At 53.3% G+C, this 24,018-nt stretch overlaps 1 protein-coding gene across 2 annotated transcripts; it reads left to right on the forward strand.

Annotated features, from left to right (window-relative positions):
• The first annotated feature begins 787 nt into the window (after nucleotides 1–787).
• LOC309802741 (L-gulonolactone oxidase) lies at nucleotides 788–22,496 on the forward strand. Of its 2 annotated transcripts, none has more exons than XM_082618543.1 (12): nucleotides 788–1,037; nucleotides 1,784–1,885; nucleotides 4,534–4,662; nucleotides 6,270–6,364; nucleotides 10,254–10,344; nucleotides 13,467–13,652; nucleotides 14,309–14,416; nucleotides 15,271–15,347; nucleotides 19,066–19,215; nucleotides 20,090–20,254; nucleotides 20,887–20,977; nucleotides 21,631–22,496. In XM_082618543.1, exons 1-12 carry the CDS (start codon nucleotides 1,035–1,037, stop codon nucleotides 21,757–21,759), a joined length of 1,326 nt encoding a protein of 441 aa, XP_082474669.1. In that variant the 5' UTR covers nucleotides 788–1,034; the 3' UTR covers nucleotides 21,760–22,496. The 2 variants fall into 2 exon arrangements, with proteins under 2 accessions (XP_082474669.1, XP_082474670.1); XM_082618544.1 differs by having other exon boundaries at nucleotides 793–1,037; nucleotides 4,537–4,662; nucleotides 21,631–22,493.
• The last annotated feature ends 1,522 nt before the right edge of the window (nucleotides 22,497–24,018 follow it).

The following is a 24,018-nucleotide window of genomic DNA, read 5'->3' on the forward strand; positions in this document are numbered from 1 at the left end:
CCCCAAGCTCCGATCCTCCAGCCCGGCCTCGCCTCCAAAACCCTAGAGCTGTTGCTCACGCTTCCCGCTAGACCCCAGCTCTTGGCTTGGAGAGAGCGAATGCCAAGATGCTCAGTGACTGATTAATCTGTTCATTGCACAAACGTGCCTCAGAGGCTGGTGCGCTGCCAGGCACTGAGCCAAGGGGTGGTGACGTGGACAGGAACGTGCCAAGGAGCCTGCCACCAAAAGCTCAACGCTGGGGGCAGATGCAATAGCTTGATACCTTTTCAAGCTCTGATGGTGTCCCAGTGCTTCTCAGACGTCTGCTCTAACCTTTATGTCCACCCAGAGGATTAGGCCACCACTTTATTGGAGAGCAAACTGAGCTTCACAGAGGTTAACCGGCAAAGCATGGGACAGGAACCCAGGTCTGCCTGCCTTAAGGCCTGGGGAAGGAAGACCTCAGCTAGAAGACTCTGCCTGGTCTGAGGGTCACTCGTCTGCCCCCCCATACCCCGTCCCCCGCGCCCCCCTGCTACAGCCACCAGCATCCCGTTCTGTCTCCCTATAGCGATGGGCAGCCTGGTGCATCCCTCCCCCAGCTCTGACAAATGAACTAACACGCGGGCCCCCGTGTCACAGCCTCCCCTGACCGGTGATGTTAAGGACCCAGTTTCGAGGCCGGGGGTCCTTCGTCTCCAGAATGCCTATACTTGGTGTCAGAGCTCAACAGCTTTCCAGAAGAGAGCAGCCACCTTGTAAATGCTGCCTGTCCGCCCTGCGGCCTGAGAGGAGCCCCGGGGCAGGGGGCAGGCCACACTGCTGTTTGTCTGGGTGGAGCCTGTCGTCACACTGTTTATCCACCTCTGCCGGGGCCCCAAGCCCCTCTGTGTGCTGCAGCTGCAGAGTCGGCCCTGAGCTCCCGCGGTCACCGTCACCACGCTGCTGGTTCCAGCCCCCCCGCTCCGCCTGGCCTCCGCACCCCGCTGCCCTGTGCTCTGCGCCACGAGGAAGCCGGAGTCCGCCAAGGCCACTGACCCACCGCTGGAGCCATGGTAGGGCCACGTGGCCAGCCGTTCAGCCCTGCCGGTCCGCATCCAGGCTGGGCCTGCGAACCCGGCTTGGGAGGGCAAAATGAGGGCAGGTGTGGGGCTACTGGGAGGCCACGGGGAAGCTCTTGAATTGGACTCGCGGCCCTGGGGAGCCACAGGGGTGCTGGGGAAGGGATGCAAGAGGAAGGCCGGGGTTGGACTCCTGTGTCTTTCCTTGGTTGCTCTGTGAGCTCGGGGAGGTTACTCTACCTCTCTGGGCCTCAGTTTCTGCTCCTGAAAATGACAGTAATATTACCTATTTCGTGGCTTTATTGTAAGGCCTAAATAAGGTATGACACGCGGAGAGATATGACATGTGGAGGACCCCGGAACAGTGCCCGGCACGCAGCGGGGATCCCACAAACGGGAGTCTTTTCCCCAAGGCTCTCTGCTGTGGCCTCCAGGCCAGGAAAGACTGCTGTGCTGTCTCCCAGGGCTGCACCCCTGACCCCATGCAGCCCCCTTCTCCTAAGGAGGGACCGAGTTTTCTGCGTGATCTGCTGCCCGGACCATGGGGGTCAAGGGAGATCGTAGCAGGAAGCCCGCACGTGGGTGCACGGCTTTAGAGCTTCCACTGTGTGTTTGAGCTTCCCAGTGGCCCAGCGCCGTGGCCCCAGCCTCCCATCTCTACGATGTTGGGACAGTGGGATGGGGGTCAGGGCAGCCCTAGACCACTTACTGGTGGTGACCCGGGTTTTGTCCTATCACAGGTCCATGGGTACAAAGGAGTCAAATTCCAAAACTGGGCGAGGACCTATGGCTGTTACCCGGAGATGTACTACCAGCCCACGTCCGTGGAGGAGATCAGAGAGGTGAGTGTCCATCTCAGCACAGAGCACAGTGGTCCAGCCGCTGGACCTCCAGCTCCATCTGGGCCCTGCGGACCAGGCTAGCCCCAGAGAGGAGGTGGGCTTCCCAGCTAAGACCCTCATCCCCAGCCCAGAACTGCCGGTGGGGTGACAGCTCCATGGGGTCGGCTACAGCTGAACGCTGCTGCTGCGTGACCACTTATGGTGTCTGCCAATGACTGCCAGATTTTTATTTCTGGCTCAGGTCTCTTCTCTGAACTTCAGATTCGCTTTTGACTTCTTTCTTCAAAGACATCACACACTTATATGCCCCAAACGATGTTTTTGATGTTTGTTTGCTTTCAACCTGTCCCAGTGTAGTCTTCCCTGACTCTGTACCAACCACGGGATTGCTCAAACTAGAAGCCAGGAAGTAGGTCACTGTCCCTTATTGGACCTCAGCAAGTCCTGCCTCAGAAGTTTCTAGAACCCACCTCCTTCTCTCCGGCACTGTTGTCACTAAGCCCAGGCCACCATCCCTTCCTCACATGCCACGGCCTGTGATGGCCTCACCCCTGATCTCCCAGCTTCAGTTCTTACCTCCCTCAAATGCACTTTCCACAATCAGCAAAAGTAAATTTTCTTAAAATCTAAGTTGAATTGGGCTACTTCCTCGCTCTTCAGAGGCTTTCATTGTTTGTGGAATAAAACCCCAACTCCTGACCCCAAGGCCATGCATCTTCTGAGCCTGTCTCTCCGGCCTCCCTAAGGTCCCTCTCTCCCTGGCTCGCTACCTCCGTACCTTAGTATCTGCTGTTCCCACTGCCTGGGATGCCTGTCCCATCGCTTTTAATGGGACTGACTCCTTTTCATCCTTTAGGTGTCAAAGTAAATCACCTCCTCAGAGGCTTCCCAGACCATCTTATCTGAGTATTTCCCCATCTTCTGTATCTCAGCTCCTTGCTTATTTCTTTCACTGCGTGTTCAAAACCTGCGGTTATTTCGTTGACGTGAACATTTGCATGCGTTTGTCTCTCTCCCTCATAAGGATTTAAGACCACGTTTGTCTTGTTTTCCATTTTAAACTCTGCACCCAGCCCTGTGACCTGTACACAGGAAGCACTTACTGAATATTTGTTGAATCAGTGAGTGAATGAATGAATGGACATGACCCGACTTCTGCCCTTAAAAGGCTTTTGCCCCTAAGACAGGCTGCATGTGACTAACCCCAGAGGCTGCAGACGTTTCACTAGCGCCAGCAGAGCACAGAGAAGGGAGAAATTCATGCTGCGTGTGTGTGCATGGGTGTGAGTCTGTGCACAGGTGTGTGTGAGGGCACTTGGAGGAGAGTGGGGGGAACGACACTGTCACCACTAAGTGCTCAGCACCACTGCTTCATATCTGTGGTCTCACCCGTCCCCACAACCCCCTGTGAGGTAGTGATTATTATCCCCATTTTCCAGATGAGCAAACTGAAGCCCAGAGAGGCTTTGTAATTTTCCCATATCAGTAAGTGTCAGAGCCAGGATCCAAACCAGGATTCAAAACCCCCAACGTCTCATGCATGAGAATGAAGGAAAGTGGTCCCTGAGCCGGGCCCTGGAGGATGCATAGGAGCTCCACAGGGAGCTGGGCGAGGGCAGTGTGAGGTGAAGGAGGGGGAGGAGGACACCTGGAGAGTCGTCAGACGTGGCTGCCGGAGGGTGCATGGGGGACGGGGAGGGCAGAAGAGGAAGGCTGGGAGGCGAAGTGGCTTTGAACAGATCTGAGGGCCTTGAATGCCGAGGCAAAAGGCTTCATTCTGAGCTGAGGGGAGAGGGTGGAGGGGTGCTGATGTCCTGCATGTGAAGGCTGTTTCTAGCCGTGCTAGCCTGCCCAACTGTGGATTACAAGTAGGAGGAGGCTACTGCAGGCCCGTGTTTCCCTGGAGAGCTGGTAGGGTCGGGGGGTGGGGGGGAAATAAAAATAGTTGTGTGGTCAAGGGAGTGCGAGGGAGATGGTGTTAAACAGATGTCTTCACTGTATGGACAGTCAGTAGAACCTGCAGCCTTAAACGTGCTTCACGCATGGGGGTGGGCGTGGAAGACAAGTGCTATGGAGCATTTCCCAATCTTCCTTGACCCTGGAACCCCTCGAGGTATAAATCCTAAGACTGGTGTTCCATGCCCAGACACAAGGGTGAAAGAGTATGGATTCCTTTGAGTGACACCGTGCATTCATTTCTTTCTTCATTCAACATCACTAGAGACAGCCTATTCCCGTCAGGCCCGGTGTAGACACGGGGCTACAGTGTCAAACTAAGCCACCGCCCCTGCCCCCGGGAGCCTTCATCCCACCCCGGGAGGGAGCTGAGGCCCATGTGGGCCAACACGCGGAGACGGGCCTTCTTCTGAAGGTGCCAGGTGACTTTGAAAGGTTTTGCCCAGGAGAAGAATGTGATCAGGTTTGCCAGCTGCCTCGGGGAACACGCCCAGGAGCCCCACTTTGGGGTGCTTCCTTGGTTCTCCCTCCCGCTTGCTTCCCGGCCCGTCTCTCTGGCTCTTTCCCGGAGTGGCCTGCACAGCGGCCTCCAGCCAGGCAGGGCCTCGGGGGGCTGGGGGCCCAGAACCTGGGCGGCCCTGAGGCGTCACGGAGAAAGGCCTGGGCCGGGGCTGACGCAGGCGTTGCCTCAGCAGGTGCTGGCCCTGGCCAGGCAGCAGAAAAAGCGGGTGAAGGTGGTGGGCGGTGGCCACTCACCTTCAGACATCGCCTGCACCGACGGCTTCATGATCCACATGGGCAAGATGAACCGCGTCCTCAAGGTACTTGAAGCCCGGGGCTCCCCACCTCTGCTGGACCCCTTGCCGGGCAGCCATGGTCTCCGTCTCAGAGTCCAGGCGGAGACTCCTTAGCCTTTTCCCTTGGGCCTTATCCCCTCCCCACCTCTGAGTCCCAAAGTGACTCCCCCAATTCCTGGTCCCCGGTGATCCCCTCACCGGGGCCCTGCCTGGGCTTGCTCAGGCCTCTCGTCTGGTCTGTGCGCCCCCTTGTGGCCACGGAGAGGATGTCCTTCCTCCCCTCCAGCCAGAGCCTCCTCTCCACTTCTCTAGAACAAGAATGACAAGTCAGGCCCCCAGAGGTGGACTCACAATGACAAATCCAGAAGGCTTTGCACTTAACTTGTTTTACGTATGGGGAGACTGAAGATCAGAGAGGGAGAGTGATTTGCCTAAGGTCACACAGCCGATCAACAGCAGAGCGGGCCGCAGACTCAGGGGTCTGACATCAGCCCTGTGCTGGGATACCGTCCATGCAATTCAGCCATGGATTCAGGCCCCACCACCACCACCTCAGGTGCCCGCCTGGGAGTGAGAGTACTGGCCGGCATGCCACCTGTTAGGAGGACTCCTGTTCTCACCTGGCCTGACGGGGCCAGCTCTCCTGAGCTGTAATTTTTGCCAGGTAACCTTCCCTCCAGCTCTGGTAGCAGAGGTTCCGGGTTTCTCTCTACTATGTGTTTCCTGATTTGCTGAGGCTGACGGTCACCACCCCGTAGAAAATGTTCCAGCCCAGACATCAGTCATGGCAGAAATTAACTCTGATCGCTCATTAGTGAGGACTGGCCTCCGGTAATTGATTTTGCCGGGCTCTGGGCTCGGGGTCAATGGGGTGTGTGTTTTGGAGTCACACAGATGGGATTCTCATCTCGGTTCCGCCACCGATGTTTGTGTGACCTTGGGCAAGTGACTTCAAGTCCCTGAACTTCAGTCTCCTCGCTGGGAAAGGGAGGGAGACTGCTCCTCCCCCAGCCCCCGGGACAGTCGTGGTTGGGGGCGTGGGTGTCAGGACACAGCACAGTTCTCCCAGCCCCGCAGTGACTCGGGCAAATCCCTTCTCTTCCCTGCTTCTTATTTCTTTCCCCTGTGAAAAGAAGGGTTACGCAGGGCTTCCCTGGTGGCGCAGTGGTTGAGAATCTGCCTGCTAATGCAGGGGACACGGGTTCGAGCCCTGGTCCGGGAGGATCCCACATGCCGCAGAGCAACTAGGCCCGTGAGCCACAACTACTGAGCCTGCACGTCTGGAGCCTGTGCTCCGCAACAAGAGAGGCCGCGATAGTGAGAGGCCCGCCCACCGCGATGAAGAGTGGCCCCCACTTGCCGCAACTAGAGAAAGCCCTCGCACAGAAACGAAGACCCAACACAGCAAAAATAAATTAATTAATTAATAAACTACCCCCAACATCTTCTAAAAAAAAAAAAAAAGAAGAGTTACGCAGAATAGTCCCAAAGCCCCAGCACTCTAGGGCTCTGCCTGCACCCCTTTGGCTGCCTGCAGCGGGAGACATGCTTGTACTCACAGCCCTGCGGGACTACAGGACAAGGACTGGGCAACGGCCTAGTTCATCCCAATCTCTGCTGGTCTCTTGCAGGTGGACATGGAGAAGAAGCAGGTGACCGTGGAGGCCGGCATCCTCCTGGCTGACCTGCACCCACAGTTGGACAAGCACGGCCTGGCCTTGTCCAAGTAAGAGCCACCTCCCTGATTCCCAGGTGGGCCAGTGATGGCCCCTGCTCCCTGCCCTGGCCTTGGCTGGACACTCAAGCATCTGTCAGGAGCCAGAGAGAAGCACTTCTTAGGATGCACCTGTTTCTCTGGACCCCTGTTCCTCCCCCACAGAGCACCCATCTCCCCATCCCCTGTGTTCAGGGGCTATTGTGTGAGAATAGAAACAAATAGACTAGCATTAAAAAAAAAGTCTAGTACAGGGATGGGAAAAACATGCATTAAGCCTTTCTTAAAACTTGCAATAAAACGATATGAACCCAAACGAAAGATATACAAAGTAAGCAGTCAGAGAAGAAGAAGACCATGCTGATTGAGACACAGGGCTTCCTGGTATACCTATATGTGGCTTCACTTGTTTCTCCTTCCAAACATGGTATCAGTAAATGCTCAAGTTTAATATCAGGAGGCTTCCACTGAAATAGGAAATAAATTTGGCTGAATGCAGCCAAAGGAGTGAATGTCTAACTGTGGGGTTTCAACCACTAGAAACAAGTGACAGAATTATTTTGGATATTGGGGTAGCAATCTCTTCACAGCTGGAAATTGCCACCATAGAAGCCTGTGGTTGGTCTTCAAGTGTGAGTGGTCCATTCACCTAGCTTTCTCAGTGCAGGCCCTGAGACATCACTATACTTTTTCACTCTGAAAACCATTCTGTTTCTGCCTCTCCAAGGGTCATGGCAACTCAAACATTTATGGAGTGTCTACCATGTGCAGGCTTTGTTCAGGCCCAGAAGAGGCCAGGATGAATAAAACCCAGACCCACTCACAAGGAGCTCCCTGTAGGGTGGGGGAGGCAGACCCACGAAGTGACAAGCGTGACACAAAGCAAGAGGCTCAATGTCAGAGAAGTGTTCAGGGCACCGTGGGGTTCTTGGGGGCCCATGTTCAGCCTTGGCAGGCAGGGAAATGTGTGAATGGATGGGAATCAGGGCAGGCTTCGTGCAGGAGGGGGCCCCTTGGCTGAGCCCTAAAGGATGACCTGATGTGAACCAGAAAAATGCGAGGAGAGAAGGGATTCAGGCAGAGAGAGCAGCATGAGTGAAAGCCCAGGAGAGGGAAGGTGTGGGAGTGTACAGGGGTCTGCGTGCAGCTAGCGGACACATCTCCGTGACCAGCGACGACAGGAGATATGTTTTGTTAATCACAGGCTTTAGCTTCTGGGCCCTGGAGCATCTCTGTGCCCTGTTCATGATATTATCTCTGTCCTCCCTGGGGACCCAGTCCTCCTCAAGTACCTGCCTGCACAGGGCTCATCTGCCTCTCAAAGGGAGTTTGGATGGCCTGTCCTGTGTATCCCAGGGGCCACCTAGGTCTGCAGCTCCAAGGATGCTGTGGGGACCTCGGGAGTGGCTGGGGGCTTGGGGGGAAGCACAGAGCTGTGTCAGGCCGCATGCCGGTGGCTTGATGCCCTTTCTCATCATATCATCATCCCTGGGAGGAAGGACCAGAACCCCCATTTAAGGACACAGAAAGCAGGATCTTGAGGCAAAGGTGCTTCTCAAAGTCACGCAGCTGGAAAGCTCTGGAGCTCCCACTGTGTGGTGAGCCAGAGGGAGCGGGACACAGGCGCTGCTCCTAAGAGGGAGGACAGCAGCTTGGTGAAGACCCCAGCTCCGGAAGCGGGCCTGGGTGCGGATCCTGCTTCTACCTCATACCAGCTGTCACGCAAGTTCCTTGACCCTTCTGGGCCTCAGAGTTCTCATCTAGAAAATGGGTCTGTGAAATAGGGGCGCTCAGAGGCCTGCCTGAGTCAAAGGTGCCCCACCTAGTAATTACTAAGTAAGTGTCGGTTTCCCCTTCATTTTCCTGGCTCTGTCTTGCTCCACAGACTCCGGAAGTGACCCCTCCCCTTGGCTTGTTCTCTCCACCCCTCGGGGGACTAAAGTCTAATCCTTCCTTCCTAGGACTTCTTCCCTGAGGGCCTCACGTTTATCCAGCTTATTTCTTTTACTTATTTATTTTTACTGAAGCATAGTTGATTTACAGTGTTGTGTTAGTTTCAGGTATACAGGAAAGTGATTCAGTTTCATATACGTGTGTGCATGTATTCTTTTACAGATTCTTTTCCATTATAGGTTATTCCAAGATATTGAATATAGTTTCCTGTGCTATACAGTAGGTCCTTGTTGGTTATCCATCTTATATATAGTAGTGTGTATCTGTTAATCCAAACTCCTAATTTATCCCTCTCTTTCCCCTTTGGTAACCGTAAGTTTGTTTTCTATGTCTGTGAGTCTACTTGTGGTTTGTAAATAAGTTCATTTGTGTTGTATTTTAGATTCCACATATAAGTGATAGCATATGGTGTTAGTCTTTCTCTGTCTGACTTACTTCACTTAGTATGATCATCTCGAGGTCCATCCATGTTGTTGCAAATGGCATTATTTCATTCTTTTTTATGGCTGTATAATACTCCATTGTATATAGGTACCGCATCCTTATCCATTCATCTGTCAATGGACACTTAGATCAGCTCTTTCTTTCAACGTGGTCCCAAGCCCATTTCCGTGTTGCTCTTTAGTCTCTGTGAGCTTCGTGGACAAGCATAGACATACTGCAGGTTGGTGAACCATCCCCTCCCGTCATGGGCACACGGTGGTCCTCAGTTCTTCACTATCGTTCATGATGCTGTGATGAACATCTTCGTGCATCTGCCTTTCCACATGCTGGGGCATTCCCTGGGACAGGATTTCTGTGGTCTTCTTTTAACATTCTGGTATTTTCACAAGGGGTGATATCACCAAGTCACCCAACTCATGTGGGCAAAAAGGCCAGAGTGACACAAGGGTGAGAGCAGAGGAAGGAAGAGGCTTTGGTTTCTTTCATCCTCTTCCTGTTTCACCAGGGCCGCCCCAGGCCCCATTGCAGGAGGGTTATGAGGCTAGATTTTCTCATCATTGTCAACCTGCCTCTTTGGAAGCCAGGACCCTCCTGCCTCAGGGGCCCTGGGTCTGCGCTGAGGGCCAGGTTGGGTCTGATCCCCGCCCTCCTGGCCGGGCCCATTTCTCCAGTGTGAACCAAGGCAACTGGGCTATTGTGAAGCTGTCGTGTAGCGTGCAAAGCTCCAATCTCCTTGGTCCCCAGTGGGCCTTCTGTAAACACTGGCTCCTTTCTCCTTTCAGCCGGGGCTGGGATGTCTCAGAGAAAGCTCCTGAGAAGTAAGATTTCTTAAAAACTCCTGACCCACCCTCTTTCCTGGACCCTGAGACCTGAACACATCTTTCTAATTCCTGTCCTCAGAGCCCACGCCGGTGGAGGCGTCTTTCTCCCCTTTAGGAATCTGGTCCTCGTGCACACAGCATCCTCTTATTATTTGTTCCAGGGCCTGGAACACCAGGCTGAGGGGTGCGGGCTTGATCCTGGGGGCCCCGGGGGACCCTGGAGGTTTCTGAGTGGGGGGCGACGTGGTCTCCTTCTCCTGTGTCCTCCTAGAATCCTGGGACGGTTGTGTGTGCAATTCTGACACGGGAACTCTATAGGCCTCGATAGGCTGGGTCTGGAGAAGTCTTAGTAGGAGCGTTTGGCCTGTGGTTGGTGGAGAAGATATCGCTGGCAGATGGAGGTCGGAGGAAAGGGATGTTCTAGGCTGCAGAAAGCCCGAGGCAGGCAGGCAGGCCTCCCCTCAGAGCTGAGCCATACCCCCACTAGCTCATCTGACGGGCCACGCGGCCCACAGACAAGGGCTGGCTTGAGTCAGACGATCTAAGATGTGATAAGTTGGGGACGAGATTCCCAGGCAGGAGATGGATCAACTATTCTGCTCTGAGGGGCCTCACACCGAAACCCCAGGGAGCATTGTCACAGGAAGCCTAACTGGTCCCTTCGTCCCTCCCCCTCCCTCCAGCCTGGGAGCCGTGTCAGACGTGACTGCAGCTGGCGTCATCGGATCCGGAACGCACAACACGGGGATCAAGCACGGTATCCTGGCCACCCAGGTGAGCCTATCTGCTTCACCGCTGACTGCCAGGGAGAGGGGAGGATGGGACGGAGCCCCTTTCACCCTTTGCACCGTGGCTGCTGGACAAGCAGGTGCTCCAGGGCCGTGTCGGCACAGCTCCGCGAGGGCCTCAAACCCATCCAGTCTCACCTCTGACGGAGACTCGGCAGGGGTCCTTCAGAAACATCGTCTCCCCTAACCCTCATCCCTTCCCAGCAGACACAAGTGACGAAGGCGCCCTCGTGCATGTGGACGCAGCCCTGCCTCTCAGGAGCCTCCTGGCCACCCTGGGGAAAAGGGCAAGCAGAGCAAAGGGTTCCATCCCCATTGAAAGGTCTGAGGCAGGAGCCAGGCAAGGCAAGGGGCCTTTCCAGATTAGCAAGTCGGGGAGGAGCCAGGAAGGAGCCCAGCACAGGCGGGCCTGGGATCCGCACCTGACCTTCACCAAAAAGCATTTCTTAAACTTCACGAGAGCCCAGTTTGAGGCACAAGTTTGGGGCTCAGACCTGGGCCCCAGACCTAAGTCCGATGTGCGCTATGTGCAGCATGTGGGCAGGTTTTTCACTCCTCTGGACATCCCTGTTTTCAGCTGTCACCTGGGGAGAATACTCCTCAACCCAGGGAGGGTGTTCAATGCGACAGCATGTGTCCATGCCAGGGGGCTGGATGACAGTTCATGACACCTGTGTCAGGAGCCACCCCTTTGGGGGGCAAACTCCTTTAAACTTTCAGTATTAGGAGGACCTTCTAACAGGCCAGGCTGTGGCTCCGTGAAGCAGGCTGCTGGGGGTACCCGTGGAGGCGGGCCGCTCACCCTCGGGGGAGAGAGGGAGACCCTCACGCTGGCCATAGCTCACCATGTGCTTCCCTGCTGAAGTCCACCTACACTCTGGGCCATGTGGCCTCTGGCCATCGGAGCATCACTGCTAAGTGCTGGGGTTTGGCTTTTGCCTCCCAGCTCTTTGACTATTGTCTGTGTGACCAGGGAGGGGACGGGTCTCTTTACCTCTGGCTGCCTCAGTTTGCCCCCCTGGAGAATGGGGACGATCACAAAAGCAATGCGTGCAGGGTGCTTCGCTGGGTGTACACAGTTGGTGCTCAATACATGTTTGTGATGGGTTTGTATGTAGAACAAGGCCCTTTCCAGAGCCCACACTCCACGCTGTCAAAGAAATTTCAGCGGCGTGGCGGCACTGACCGCACCGATGGCTTAACGTGTTCCCCAGTCAACCAGCCAGGAGCACGGCTCCTCTGTTCTGAGGAAGACGGACACCCCGGCAGGTGCTGTCTGACTGTGGCTTCTGGGAGCTGGTCCCACGTGCTCCGGTCCAGAGCTGCATGGGGTGGAAAGGAAATGGCCAACAGCGCTTTCCAAGGATTCACTCTGTTCTCTCACACACCACGAGGAGGAGCCACTTCAGAGTTACTGTTCCTTAAATCCGCACTTCGCTTTCTCATCACCCTTATGCATTCACACTGGTGGCCCTTGTCCTTTTCCTCCCCCCTCCTTCAAGCACAAAAGCCTCAGAGAATCACCAGGCAAGGGAGAGGCATCCTGAGGAGATGCCGTGAGCCAGGGAAGGGGAAAGGCCCAGGGCATTTGACCACAAAGCAAAGCAAGGTAGGTTTTGTGGAACCTGATTCCCAGGCAGTCACAGCCCTCCCTAGACTTGTCGTTACCCCCTCAGAGTGGCGATCGCTGTCCAGGAGAGCCCAGTGGTAACTGGGGGTGAAGGATAATAAACCAGCCCTCCCGAGATTTGGCCACAGTCCTAGTCTACTCTCCAGGGGTGAGGTCAAGCTGGTTGCCTCAGTTTCTACAAAACGATCAGCAGAGTATGGAAAAGAATTCTGAGTGGTCAGAAATCAAAACGCACATGAGATTTGCTGACCACTTCCCTGAGGAGGCTCAGCTGAGCAGGATGGGCCCCTGCATGCAGGAGATGGGGGGACTGGTGTCTTTAGTATCCACTGAACCCCAGACAGTTAGCTGGGTGCTTCACATACTCTCTCTGAGTTGGTTATTATCCTCATTTCACAGAGGAGGAAACAGAGAGGTTAAATCACATGCCTAAGGTCACACAGCTGGTGAATCGTTGTCCACCTTTATTGTCACTGGACCCTGCTGCAGTGTGTCACTCATGCTCTGCCCTGGATCTCAGACAAAGTCTGGTTTTTATAAAAATCACTCTGACGCCCTCACTCCCACAGAGGGCCACCGTGCCCCATTTCTGCCCCAATTTCTCCTCTTTCGTCTTGGTTGCCGTTAATTAGAATTAGTTCAGCTTTATCTGTTCTCTCACCCTGAGCACCCAGCCACCAACTGCACATGTCGGAAGCAATTTCCATCCAAATGAGCAGGTAGGAGGGTGTGGAGAAGTACTTCAACCGGCAGTGAAAGAGGATTCCTCTGGAAATGGGGCCAAGGGCAAGGATACTGACGATAACCACCTGTCTTCAACTGCGCAGCCCACTCTTTGCAGAGACCAGAGGTTTCCAGTTGTGTGTGGCCAAGTAGGGGAATCTAGTTCCTGAGGCAAGTGAGAGGTCCCCGAATGAGAAGATGGACTCGAGTTGGTGCCCAGGGGGGCAACAGGCAGAGAGAGCCTGCAGGGGACCCTGGTCCCCGGGCTGCGTGTTAGGACAGCAGGGCCGGCTCTCCCCCAGATGCACACACATCCTCCCTTTGCCTTCACAAGCCACCTGTACCCAGGGCCTCAGGACTCTTTGGAGCCTGTCTCATCTTAGACTTCTTCCGGGCAGAGGACCAGCTCGCTGCATCCTGAGTGTGAAGTCCACAGGATGATCAAGGCAGCGGTGGGAGGACAAGCCACCGGGGTCCCACGGAGCCACATGTGATATATGGGCCCCCTCCCTGCTGAGGGCTGATGCCACCCAGACACAGCCTCCTTCTCCCCATTTCCCCTTTCTCCCTCCCCCAAGACTGAGGATCCTTCAGGCTGTGAATGGAGACCCAGCTGGGAAAGTTCCCTGTGACCAGATGATGGTGGTCTTCCGGGACTAGGAGACACCTGGCCTCACTTCCAAGGACAAACGGGGAAGTGAGGGCTTCACGCAAAGCCTAGGGGTTCTGGAATGTGGCTCTTCTCCCACTGCCAGGTGGTAGCGCTGACCCTCCTGGCGGCCGACGGGACCATTCTCGAGTGCTCTGAGTCCAGCAACGCAGAGGTGTTCCAGGCGGCACGCGTGCACCTGGGCTGCCTTGGAGTCATCCTCACCATCACGCTGCAGTGCGTGCCCCAGTTCTCCTTGCAGGAGACTTCCTTTCCCTCAACCTTGACAGAGGTACTGTCTATCCTGCATCACCCCTCAGCCTCAGAAAATAAAGGGAGGGCCTTAATAAGCCATGCTCCATGGAGAGCCCCCGCGGCTCTGTAGGCCCCCTGAATGGGGCAGTGGGCTGACCTCACCAGACCTTCGATCGGTGAGGAATCCAAGCTGGGGCTGGGGGAGGGAGGAATTGTGCAAAGTCACAGCGGGTCAGTGGAGAGGGCGGTCTGACTCAGAGAGGTGTCACAGGCTCTACACTGCACCCTCGTGGTGGCTTTCCTGGGACTCTTCCAGAATTCAGGCTGGAAGCCCCAGGATAGATACACGTGCTGGATGGGAGGAAGGGAATAGGAAAGGAAAGGAAAGACACACAAGGGAAGGAAAAATGGCCGAGAAGCTGAATCTTCAAACCCGACTTTACATGCAGGAAGCCATCGTCACAGTCCTTTGTCCTGGCTTCCTGTCCTCTCCTCCAATGCCCTCCTGTGGCTCACGACCAGCCCACCTGGAGGGCTTGGCCATCAGGGAGCCCACCCTCGTCTAGAGGGGACATGAGGCTTTTTTCTTTTGAAAAAAGGTATTTTCTTTTGATGCTGGGCTCTGACTTCCAGCATCCCCACCATCATCCTGTGACCAATACAATCTCTGCTCCTTCCTCCTGCCTCGGACAGGTTCTTGACAACCTGGACAGCCACCTGAAAAAATCCGAATACTTCCGCTTCCTCTGGTTCCCGCACAGCGAGAACGTCAGCGTCATCTACCAGGACCACACCAACAAGGTAGCCGGGGCATCTTCCCCTCCTCACACACAGCGCGCCATTCCCACACGTCCCCACCCCCCCGCCCGCGCCAGCTCCCAGGGCGCCTGACATCTGTTATCGTGCTGATGATCCGTGAGAAGTGAGAGGAAAAGCAAGGGTGAGCATCACTGAGCCTGAGGAGAGAAGCACAGAAGGCCAGAGGGTGGAAGGGAGAAGGAAGGTGGGCCCAGTAGGGGTCCACGTGTCTGCGGGGAGGGATGCGTAGGGGTGAGGTCAAGGGACTATCTAGATGTGGGGCAGGGGAACAGGGGACAGAGGTGTGGGCAGGACAGGATACGCTGAGTCCTAGGAAGATGGGCTAGACCTCAGAAGCTAGCTAATACCTCCCACCTTCCCTCCAGCACCCCCATCTTTCCCACCCCCAACCGTACAGGTGAAGAAACCCTTGGTTTTGTCTCCCCACCGTGACCTTAGCAAACAAGCTGCTTCCCAGCAGAAGAAAACAAAACCATCACTTAGGATGACATTGACTGAACAAGTCAGGCAAAAGCCAGGACACCTACTGTGTGTAAGGGGCTGGCGTAGGGTTCATAAATGATGATGGCTGGACACCCGGCTCATGGGCTCTGAAGACGAGGGACAGATGCACATTTTTGTCTTGTGCAACATACATGAATACAGGAACATATACAACAGCATGAGACAGAGGGGATAGGGCACGGGAATCAGCAGTAGGAAGTGAGGCTTTCAATCGTCCTGGCAGGTGGGTCACCCTTCCCCCATGACACACACACAGCCTCTCCCGGGACACATCTCCCTCTAAGGAGCCACTCAGCTCTGGCCCCAAACTGACCACAGATTCTGCTTCCCAGCCTCCCTCCTCTTCAGCCAACTGGTTTTGGGACTATGCTGTTGGATTCTATTTACTGGAGTTCCTGCTCTGGATCAGGTAGGAATGCACGTGTCTCTTTTCCCAGCACCTGCCATATGCTGTTGCTGATGTGGTCCATCAAAAGAACAGCATCCTACCTAGTTCTGCAAACTGGGTCTGTCTCCTGGGTCCAGAGCAGGGGTTTTCAACCCTGGGGAGCTTTTTAAAAAATACCAGTGCCCAAGCCTCACTCCCTGGCTCACAGGTGTTGTAAAGCTTCGTATTGTCCTGTTTTTTTACCTCCTTCCCAGCCTGAAGTCTGTGCTCAGGCTCAGGCTCCATGTCTGCCACCAAACATGTAACTATGAGTGATGGGGAAGGTTTTATGGGGCCTTGAGTGGTGACTCTGTATCCAGCCAAGGCATGGAATGGCATCAGGTAAAGATTTTTGAAATGTTTCATACATGTAAATAATATAGGCAACACAAATTTAAAATATAAAGAGTAATAGAGTAAGCACCCACATCTTGTTGTTGCTCCCATATTAAGAAGTGAGACAACACTAGTAAAATTGGAGTCCTCTTGGTGGAGCTCCCAGATCACAGTATCTCCCCCAGAAGGTCAACCACCACCCCAAACTTTATGCTTATCATCCTCTTGCTTTTATTGATACTGTAGTATTCTGAATCCTGAAATAACAAATTGGTAATTCAGCTTTGATAATGATATTTTTCCATGTTGATATGAATAGCTGTAATTATTCATTTTTCACTGTATGCATTTACCACAATGTATTTATCCATGCTCTTGTTGATGGATATTTGGGTTGTTTCCAGGAATTTTTTTGTCCATTACAAACAACGTTCCTGTGAGCATTCTGGAAAATTGCTTCTGATGTCTTGAGTATATAATCATGAGTGGAATTCCTGGGTCACCAAGTATAAGCATCTTTAGTTTTATAAGATCAAGTTGTTCGCCTAAGTAGTAATACCAAGTTAACTGCCAAGCACTGTAAGATTCTCTGTCTTCCATAAGCTGGACAAAATTGGACCTGTCAGGCTTTTAAATTTTTGTATGCTGTGTGTTAAATGGTACCTCATTATGGTTTTTAATTCTTATTTCCCTGATTATTAATAAGGTTGCCCAGCTTTTCAGTTTATTGATCTTTCAGATTCCTCTTCTGTGAGGTGCCCATTTACATATTTTGTTCTTTTAAAAACTTGGGTTGTTTTTTTCTTAGTGTTTTGTACAGCTTTATTTCCATGTATTTTGAGCACCAGTCCTTTGCTGGTTATGTGTGTTGCATCACCTTCTCCCTGTCAGTGTCTTATCTTTCACTTTCATGGTGTTTTATGATGTGTAGATGTATGTAATTTTATCAAATGTAGCCATCTAGTCTTTTATCTTGAGGACTTTGGTGTCTTTTTCAAGACGGTGAGCCCAGCCTAGAGGCCTTCGCTCCATCAGAGAACGGATCAGGGGTGAGAGTGGAAAATGCCCAGCCAGCTTCTCCCCACTTCCATCACGGCAGCCTGGCAGCTTTATGTGCTTGTGTCTGTGGAGTCCGGGCCCAGGGAGCATCCAAATAAATTGGGCTCTAAATCACAGTTGGCGCATCCCAGCCAGGGCGGATGCTCCGAGGGAGCTCCATGACCTCTGAGCACAGCCCACGTGGCCCCCTTTTCGTGTCTTCTGGAAACTGCATCCACCCAGCCTTATCCCTGCAGCTCTGGGCCTCTCGCTGAACTATGTTCCCAAGGATGCGGGAATGAAAATTAACATAATTGATTGGGTACCTGGTGACTTGATGGTTGCTTTGTGATCAGACTCACTGTAGCCCCATGAGGGCAGGGATGCTGTCTGCCCTGTCACTGTCAATCCTCAGAGCCCCTAAGAACGCCTGGCACCTAGAGGAGGCTCATAGGATTTGTGTGGGAAATGCTAATGAAAAGCTTGGTCCCTGTCCTTGAGGTGTTCAGTAGCGGTCAACCTTAGGGGTGATGGTGTTGGCCCTGGATGACCAGGAGAGAGAGACAGGCTCTCTCAGGAACAGGTCCCTGGAGGGTCAGCCAGGACCAGGGTCAAGCTCAGCTCCTGTGCTGAGAACAGCCCTGTGCCCTGGGGCTGGTGGGAGCCGCCCCATGGCCATGCTGGCCTGGGACACCAGAGAGCATCTGCCTTGAGAGAGACGGCATTCTCCTCCCGTTCCACCCCCTGTAGCACGTACCCTTCCTCTCCACCCCCTGCAGCTTTTACCCTTCTCACCCCCCGACCCCACCCCTGCAGCGTGTACCCTTCAGCCTCCCAACCCCTGCAGGAGAAGGAGAAACAAGGAGAAGGCTGGTTTTGCTTTCTTGGCTTCCCAACACATCTACAGTGAAAATTTATTTATTTTATAAAGACAAAAAAAATGAACTTTAATTTGTGTGTGTGTGTGTGTAAGTATACATTTGGAAGAATGTGACTTGGTGAATGAGTTTCCCAGAGCAGAAAGCCAGGTGACAGCTCCTTCGTGGCCCAAGAAGCGCAGAGCCTTCCCTTTGCAATTCCTTGGGCAGCTCATTTCCAAACACAGCAATCCATGAGCCCAGACCCCATGCTAGGCCACTGGCCCCCACTGGCCACTTACAACAATCAAGTCCTCCCAGGATGGCCAGGTGTGGAAGGAGGGTGAATTACTACAGTCCTTATGTAAATTAAACTGGCAGCAACCTGCTGAAATTAAAACTCTGCCTGCCCTTTGCCCCAACAATCTGGTAAGGATATAAGTACAAAGACCTTTGTTATGGTGTGGCTTGTGGTGGTACTACACCGAAAATGACAGGTTTTGGTGAGGATGTGGAGAAATTGGACCCTTTTGTGCTGTTGGTGGGAATGTAAAATGGTGCAACCACTAGGGAAAACAGTATGGAGGTTTCTCAAAAACTTAAAAATAGAATTTCCAGATGACCCAGCAATTCCACTTCTGAGTATATAACAGAAAGAATTGAAAGCACGATTTCAAAGAGATATTTACACACTTGTGCTCACAGCAACATCATTACAACAGCCAAAAGGTGGAAGCAACACAGGTATCTGATGGATGACTGGATAAACAAAATGGGGTATGTCCATGCACCGGAATACTATCCAGCCTTAAAAAGGAAGGAAATCCTGACACATGCTATGATGTGAATGAATCTTGAAAACATTATGCTAAGTGAAATAAGCCAGACACATAAAAGGACAAATAGTGTGTGATTCCATTTTTATGAGGCACCCAGAGTAGTCAAATTCATCGAGACACGAAGTAGAATGGGGGTTGCCACGGGCTAGAGGGAGGGCGCAATGGGAGGGAGCTGTTGCTTAGTGGAGAAAGAGCTTCAGTTTTGCAAGATTCTGGAGATGCACCACACAGCGATGTGAATATACTTAACACTACTGAACTGTACACTTAAACAATGGTTAAGATGGTAAATTTTATGTTATGTGTTTTTTTTTTTAAATCACAGTTTGGGTTTTTCACCAAACCCAAACCCTGAAAATAACCTAGTCATTAAAGGGGAAGAGAGGGATAAAATGTGAGATAAAATCCATAACTGGATCATGGGGCAGCCATGGAGAGAGTGACGGAGGGCGATATTCATGCTCCCTGGAGGGGTTTCCAGGCTGTAGGTAAGCGTACATGGCAGAGTGTGTGGAGAATGAAGTCCTGGTTTGTAAAGGACTCGGCCCAGTGCCCAGCAAACAGCCGGCACTCACTCACTCACTGCTGGATAATTCGATGATCACAGGCCCCTCTGCCCTGCCCCCCCAGCACCTTCCTGCCAGGCCTCGTGGGCTGGATCAACCGTTTTTTCTTCTGGCTCCTGTTCAATGGGAAGAAGGAACACTGCAACCGCAGCCACAAGATCTTCACCTACGAGTGCCGCTTCAAGCAACACGTGCAGGACTGGGCCATTCCCAGGTAGGGGCTGTGTGGGCCAGCCTGCGGGCAGGTCAGCAACAAACAGATCCCCTTGGGATCTGCCCTAGCACGTACACTGCCAACCAAGCTCCCTGTTCTACCTGTTATTAGTGGGGGGCAAACTGGAGGCTCTGAATCCCCATCCGGTGCCCTTGCACCATTGTGACTCTCAGGGAAACCAGCCAGGGGATCCCCTCTGCTTTCCCCATCAGCTCCTTTCCAGCCATGCGGCCGGGTAACAGCAAGCTTGGGCTTGAAGCATAGTGCTTCCTGGCCAGCATCTGGTTTTTCTGAAAGACTGTCCCCTGCGTTGTCCCTTGGTCGGCAGAGTCCATGGAGCAGGCTGGGGACTGGTACTCTGCATCTCAGTCCCGAGGGACACACCCCCTCGGGGCTGAGGCTAGGTCTGTAGCCCAGATCACTGCAGCTTTCTCTCTGAATTGCCCCTCTTTGTCCCTCTCCAAGAAAAGGCGGGGGGGTGGGGGGGGTGCCCGGGGCTTAAGGGATGCCCCTGTTACCATGTTCAGGGGCTGAGGCCACCACACTCTTGGGGAAGGACTATTAGAAAAAGTAGAAGTCTTGGAATCAGAGTGACCTGACTCTGTCTGAAGGAGAGGAGGCCGGGGCATGGGACAGCTGTGGTCAGAGACCCAAGGGGAGCCCCCGATTGGGCGGGGGCCCTCGGATCTGAGCTGGGAGCAGTTGGTAGGTCTCCTCTTCTGTGAGGAGGACTTTGAGAGCAGCCACGAGGAAGGGACCTCCTGGGGACCGGGATCCCCGAGGCCCCCAAGGCTGGGAAGCCGTGCAGAGCCTCATGGGAGCTCAGGAGGCCCTTTCTTGAGGTCTGGGTTCCATCCCCCTGGGCCGAGTGCAGAGAGAAGACCAAAGAGGCCCTGCTGGAGCTGAAGGCCATGCTGGAGGCGCACCCCAAGGTGGTGGCCCACTACCCCGTGGAGGTGCGCTTCGCCCGGGGGGACGACATCCTGCTGAGCCCCTGCTTCCAGCGCGACAGCTGCTACATGAACATCATCATGTACAGGTGACCAACTCGTGGAGGGGGCGAGGTGGGGCTGGGCTCCCTACCCCCACCCTGCCCCCCTGCTTTGAAGGGACCCCTCTCCTTCCCCAGCTTTCAAGGCCAGTTCAAATGCCACCTTCTCCCGGGAGGCTTCCCTGATCCTGGCCACAGAAAAGATTTGTGTGTGTGTATGTGTGTGTATATATATATATATATATATAATCCTTAAAGTAATTTTTACATTAAATTTTTTAATTTACATTTTTTAATATTTAGATTTAAAATTGAAATCTTCAAGCTACATGAGTATATAAATATACATACATATATATGTGTGTATCTGTGTGTATGTGTATATATATATATATATATATATATATATATATATATATATATATATACATACACACACACAAATCTTTAAAATTATTTAAACCCATGACAACTTTCAGTGGCCGGTTAAAAAATATGCAGGAGGATGTCAACCTTTTCCACATCCTTCTGAGCAGAAGCCCTCAAGGTGCTGGGTCACCGCTGTCCGTGTCCTGAGGGCAGAGCCCAGTGCTGGGCCGGCACAGGCAAGGTGCCTGATAACAGTGGGTGGGACCGTGCAAAGCAGGGACAGGGCCTCACCTCCTCTGCCTCCTCCCCAGGCCCTACGGCAAGGACGTGCCGCGGCTGGACTACTGGCTGGCCTACGAGACCATCATGAAGAAGGTGGGGGGCAGGCCCCACTGGGCCAAGGTAGGATGTTTCATGCCGGGTGTCAGCTGGGCAGCTGCCGTGAGCCGGGGCTTCCACCAGAGGGCGCCTCTCCTCCCTGTTGCCCTGCCTGCCCAAGGCTTAGATGTGGGGAAACTTGGGCTGAGCAAGTGACAGGAAGGAGGGCCTCCACGACCCTAACCAGACCCATCTTCCCTCTGCATTCATGTTCCAACAGCCCAGTGACTGTAATTCTCTCAGAGATTTCAGAAAACTTCCTCACCTTTCATTTTATTTCATTCTCATAGTAACCCTACGAGCAGGATAAGGCAGTGGGTCCATTTAACAGACAGGAAACTAGGGGTCTCTCAGAGGTGACGGGACTTACTTACTAATTAGCAGTTGAATTGGGGCCAGAGCCCTCTCCTCGGACACACTGCCGGGTGGCAAAGGGAACGGGAAGTTTAATGCTGCATTTTAACACCTTCCTTCTTTACTTCCCAAGAACTTCCTCCCTCCTCTTTGGGTCTCTACATTATAGGTGCATGTGAATGAATGCGTGCATGTATGTGTTGTGTGTGCCTGGGGGTAGGAACGTCACACATGCAGGCATCCAGACGTGGGTGCCTGTTTGCAGCCCCGCTGAAATGCCGGTTTCAGGGAACAAGGCCTGTTGTATCTGGTTGCTTCCTCAGGCCCACAACTGCACCCGTAAGGACTTTGAGAAAATGTATCCTGCCTTTCCGAAGTTCTGTGCCATCCGAGAAAAGCTGGACCCCTCGGGGATGTTTCTGAATGTGTATCTGGAGAAGGTGTTCTACTGAAGCACAAACAGAAAACAAGTCGGGCCCACCCCATCCCATCCCCCAGGCCCACTTCCCATGAGGTTGAACGCTCAGTGTCCCTCCGGCCTGATGGGGAACAGACCTCTTCCCCCAGGCGCTCTGCCACGGTGCCCACAGCTGCTGTAACCCAGAGTAAGCAGCCTGGATCTGGGCAGCTCCCACTTCCCTCATCCTCGCAGGAACCCCATGTAAGGAAGAGCATCAAATCCCCATTTCCCTCTTCAGCCACATCCTTTTAGCCCAAGCCTGCAATCACCACATCCTGTTTCCCAGAAGACAGAGAAGCCCCCAAATGCTCTGTGTCTAGGAGGTCAGGATTCAGCCTTTCACAGGTTCCACCCGCTAGTTGGGTGTCCGGAGCTCCAGGGATCCCCTGCCCACCCTTGCAGGGAGGGGTCCCCCTGGCATGTGTTTGGGCACAGAGGTCGTGTGTGCTGTGCTCTGCTTTCTTTCACCCTCGAGGGTCTTTCAGATGCTCAGGTGTGTGGCCCCTGCCCTGGAACTGCCCTCTTCCAGAGGGTCCACCTGTCCATCTGACCTCCCATAGCCCGGCCTACAGTGTATCTGTTCCAGGGGATGTTTGGGGACTGGGACTCTCCTTGTCTTCTTTTTAATAAAGGCTAAGAGTTCATTCACTCTCTGCTCCCTCCTCTTCATCTCCAAGGTAGTCCTTTGGGAGCAGGGGGCTCCCTGATTCCCGGCTGCCCTCCAGAGGTAACGGGTCTCGGACTTGCCTGGAAAATGCTCTTCATACCCCTTCTGCAAACTTAGTTTCAAGCTGCCTCTGACCTACCACACTTTGTGGCTATTCTTTCACCAGGCTCTTGTTGATCATCTACAAGGTGCCAAGTGCTTTGGGGGAATTAAAAAGACCTTAAGGGGCTTCCCTGGTGGCACAGTGGTTGAGAGTCCGCCTGCCGATGCAGGGGACACGGGTTCGTGCCCCGGTCTGGGAGGATCCCACGTGCCGTGGAGCGGCTGGGGCCGTGAGCCATGGCCACTGAGCCTGCGCGTCCGGAGCCTGTGCTCCGCAACAGGAGAGGCCACAACAGTGAGAGGCCCACGTACCACAAAAAAAAAAAAAAAAGAATCCGCCTGCCAATGCAGGGGACACAGGTTCGAGCCCTAGTTCAGGAAGATCCCACATGCCTCGGAGCAACTGAGCCCTTGAGCCACAACTACTGAGCCCAAGTGCCACAGTTACTGAAGCCCGTGCACCTAGAGCCCATGTCCGCAACAAGAGAAGCCACCGCAGTGAGAAGCCCACGCACCACAACAAAGAGTAGCCCCTGCTCACTGCAACTAAAAGAAAGCCCGTGTGCAGCAACAAGGACCCAATGTAGCCAAAAATTAAATAAATAAATTTATTTTTTTAAAAAAAGAACCTTAAGACAGGTTCCTGGCATCCAGAAATGTATATTTTAATCATATGTTTCATAAGAGGTTAATACGCAGACTATATAAGAACTCCTCAACAACACAGAAACAAACAACTGATCAAAAATGGACAAAGGGGGGCTTCCCTGGTGGCGCAGTGGTTGAGAGTCCGCCTGCCGGTGCAGGGGACACGGGTTCATGCCCCAGTCCGGGAAGATCCCACATGCCGTGGAGCGGCTGGGCCCGTGAGCCATGGCCGCTGAGCCTGCGCGTCCGGAGCCTGTGCTCCGCAACGGGAGAAGCCACAGCAGTGAGAGGCCCGCGTACCGCAAAAAACAAAACAAAACAAAACAACAACAACAAAAAAATGAACAAAGGGGATTCTCTGGTGGCGCAGTGGTTGAGAATCTGCCTGCCAATGCAGGGGACACGGGTTCGAGCCCTGGTCTGGGAAGATCCCACATGCCGCAGAGCAACTAGGCCCGTGAGCCACAACTACTGAGCCTGCGCGTCTGGAGCCTGTGCTCCACAACAAGAGAGGCCGCAATAGTGAGAGGCCCGTGCACTGCGATGAAGAGTGGACCCCGTTTGTCGCAACTAAAGAAAGCCCTCGCACAGAAACGAAGACCCAAAACAGCCATAAATAAATAAAATAAAATAAAATAAAAAGGCAAAATTCCTTAAAAAAAATGGACAAAGGACTTGAATACATATTTCTCCAAAGAAGATACACAAATGATCAGTAAGCACATGAAAAGATGCTCCACATCACTACTCACGAGGGAAATGAAAATGAAATCCCCATGAGATATCACTTTACACCCATTAGGATCACTATTATCAAAACAATAATAACAACAG

This window comes from Mesoplodon mirus (assembly GCF_964341445.2).
Source record: "Mesoplodon mirus genome assembly, chromosome: 1".
Taxonomy (NCBI): Eukaryota; Metazoa; Chordata; class Mammalia; order Artiodactyla; family Ziphiidae; genus Mesoplodon; species Mesoplodon mirus.